A 2,931-nucleotide genomic window follows, 5' to 3' on the forward strand; every position below is an offset into this window, starting at 1 on the left:
CGCTTCAATGATCACACACCACAATTAATTTTGCAAAATTGTTCTATATATAATATAAAGTGGAAGAACTTGTAACAGAAAGCCCTAATAATAAGCTAAAGAATTGGCTGAAATTCTAAGTGAGCTAATTAAATACCAACTTAAGTACTCTTATTGTTTATATAAGAAGAAGACTGTCTCGACAAAAAAATTGTGAATTATAGGATTTCTTAAAGAATCTTCCATAAACACAATATAATCAAAATCACTTCAGTTCTGTGAAGCAAACTAGCTAGGTTAAATGTGCACAAATTGTGAACCAAATATAGAGTAGGAAATGTTCAAATCTGAACAAGACAAAGGAGCATGCATAATTAACAAATAGAGTAGCACACACTTACACACACACGTTGGTGAAACACTTCCAAATACAAGGAAATTAAACTCTCATACACATTAATAGAATAAACCGACACCATAAAATTAATACTAACACATGAAACTTAACATAATGTATACCTACCAGTGGATCTTCAGCCATCAGAAGTTGATCAGGGAATCTTAATAAACCGACCAAATTACACTCAATCTAGGGATTGAAAATCACAAGTTAAATCACCTTAATAACATGCCACATTCGAGGATTCGCGGCTATCTTGCATACATTATAGGAAATGTGTAGTTGAAGGTGAGATGTTGACACCAGGAAATTCAGCCCAAGAGTTTCCATTCCATGGTTGTTGATTATTATTTCCCAGCATACCCAATAACTGCCTTGATAAGTTTAACCCTCGGGTGTCTTCCACCTTCACCGATCCATCATGACTCGGGTTATCAATTCCTGAAGTTTCTTTTAATCTTGTGTCTCCTGCCCCCATCGAAGACGATTGTGAACCAGCGCCTTCGGTTTGATAGTTAAATAGATTAGTGTTGTTGTTTGGTACTTCAAATCCAGGCAAGAAAGGAAGTCTCCAATTCTCACCACCTCCAATTGACAAAATGTTGCTACCATTTCCTATTTGAAAGTTTCCCAGTTCATTTTGAGGCTGAAATCCAGCAATACTTGAGCTAAGATTGCTACCAACACCTCCAAATTGACTAAGAGAGCTCATAAATGGTAAGTGAAGTGAAGGTGGACGTGAAAGTTGAGTACTTGTGATCATATTATTCTCTGAGTTATTACTTCTTGGAGGGCTTACGCTAACCGATTTTGGCCCAGGATGTCTCGGAGATTTGGAGCTTCTCGCTTTACTGTTTCTTTTGTTTCGCCTGCAGCCGCCCCCAACTGGAACATTTCTCAAAGCTCCGCCTCTAGTCCAGTAGCGCCTGCACGTCTTGCAAAAGTGTCGCGGCTGAGTGAGGTTGTAGTTGTTGAAGTAGCAAAATTTGGTGTTGGTTGAGTCACATCTTGGACAATTCAGACCGGGCTCTGGTAAAGGTATCTTGGCTAACCTAGCCCGATCCACCATAGATCCCGGTCTGATTGTTGCTTCTCCGCCGCCTCCAGCCTGTGGAGGCGGCGGAGGAGCGGGTGGAAGATTAGGGTTTTCACCAACTCCACCTCCGCCACCTCCAACTCCGCCAGTTCCTTGATGATTTGATTGATGAAGCTGAAAGAAAACAGTACCACAAAATACGAAGAAAACACACAAAGATTGATGATCAGATGAGGATAAAACTAAAGATCATATGTGGTATATTCAAGAAGAGGAATAATATATATCATCTTTTTACATGTATAAAGCTTGATCCTTTTAGTTTGATTGGATGAAGAAATCAAGTGAAATCATACCTGATGATGCCAATTGTGGTGATCAAGATAGGGTGGAACAGATGAGAAAACCATGATTTATAAAAATTGAGCTTTCTTTTTCTCTTTTAGAAAGGCTTCAAGGGTTTTTTTGGAAATATATGGGAGTGGCCGAGTGGGGAATCAAATATGTAGGGGTATGGTACTAAACCCGGCTTACGACCTTAATTTATTATGTTTGGCTTATTTTATAGACTAATACAATATTATTGGGCTGAGGGGGTTTTGTGGAGGTAACCCTAACTGGGCTAGGCCCATTAGGGTACCATGATGGTGGCCATGAGGCTCCCTATATAAGGAGGTCTCCACCTCCTTATTAAGGGTTGGTTATCCTCAATAAGAGCCACCACCATAACCATTTTTGTGTCTGTAAACAAGAGATCCTCGAGATTTTTTAGCAGTCATCTCCACACCCCCAAAAAAGCCATTGCAGATCTCAAGCTACCGGAGAAGAAGATGAAGTTGTGGTTCGTTTTATCTCGAACACCGAGGAACATCGTCTTGGATCAGGTCAGATTCATTTCATGTTTCTACATTTGGCGCCATCCGGGGGACGGCAACGAGCTACCCTTCGATTTTCGTCTCGGTTCTCAGATCTGTTCATCCATTATTTCGGATCTGTGATTCTTTTTTCTCCCAAGAAAAATCCAGATCTGGAAGTTTACAGAAAGATGCTTCAAGATTTGTTCCATTAAAGCTCAAAAAGATCCATAGATCTAAAAGATGCTTCCAGATCTGTGCAAAAATGAAGCTGGAAAAGATTTGTAGATCCAAAAAAGAAACTACCTGATTCGGACGGTCAAGCCTCCGGATCTGTGATGGTTTTAAATTCTCTCCACTCCGAGCTTCAGATCTATTTTCGAGGAGGAATTTTTACACGATCCAAAAACTGAAAATTACAGATCTAACTTTCAAATTGTAGATCCAAACTATTAAGTCTAATATCTATCTTACCTCACGCGAGACAAGACATTAGACTGGGGGGGCTTGAAGGGGTATGCACCCGCCTTAACATCGAGCGGGGCGGGTCAACCCACAAGATATATACAAGAGGCTTGAAATCAGGATGTCATGAAGACACAAAGCCAAAACCTATGCGCGTGGCGCATATCACATATGCTCACGCATCACATATGCTCACG

At 40.4% G+C, this 2,931-nt stretch overlaps 1 protein-coding gene across 1 annotated transcript; it reads right to left on the reverse strand.

Moving 5' to 3' along the window:
* Positions 1-316: 316 nt before the first annotated feature.
* LOC143575858 (dof zinc finger protein DOF3.6-like) lies at positions 317-1,895 on the reverse strand. Its single transcript, XM_077060123.1, has 2 exons — positions 1,772-1,895; positions 317-1,589 (listed from the first exon to the last, which is right to left on the reverse strand). Exons 1-2 carry the CDS (start codon positions 1,823-1,825, stop codon positions 645-647), a joined length of 999 nt encoding a protein of 332 aa, XP_076916238.1. The 5' UTR covers positions 1,826-1,895; the 3' UTR covers positions 317-644.
* Between the last annotated feature and the right edge of the window lie 1,036 nt (positions 1,896-2,931).

The sequence above is a fragment of the Bidens hawaiensis genome, unplaced genomic scaffold (genome assembly GCF_021521415.1).
Source record: "Bidens hawaiensis isolate Kalapana, Puna unplaced genomic scaffold, B.hawaiensis_p1.1 tig00001433_1, whole genome shotgun sequence".
NCBI classification, from domain to species: Eukaryota; Viridiplantae; Streptophyta; class Magnoliopsida; order Asterales; family Asteraceae; genus Bidens; species Bidens hawaiensis.

Bases quoted from the DNA above. Each gene is read 5' to 3' on its own strand.
- LOC143575858 (XM_077060123.1), bottom strand. From the start codon at position 1,825: ATGGTTTTCTCATCTGTTCCACCCTATCTTGATCACCACAATTGGCAT. The intron at 1,590-1,771 runs GTATGATTTCAC...GTTTTCTTTCAG, and splicing joins ACCACAATTGGCATCATCAG to CTTCATCAATCAAATCATCA.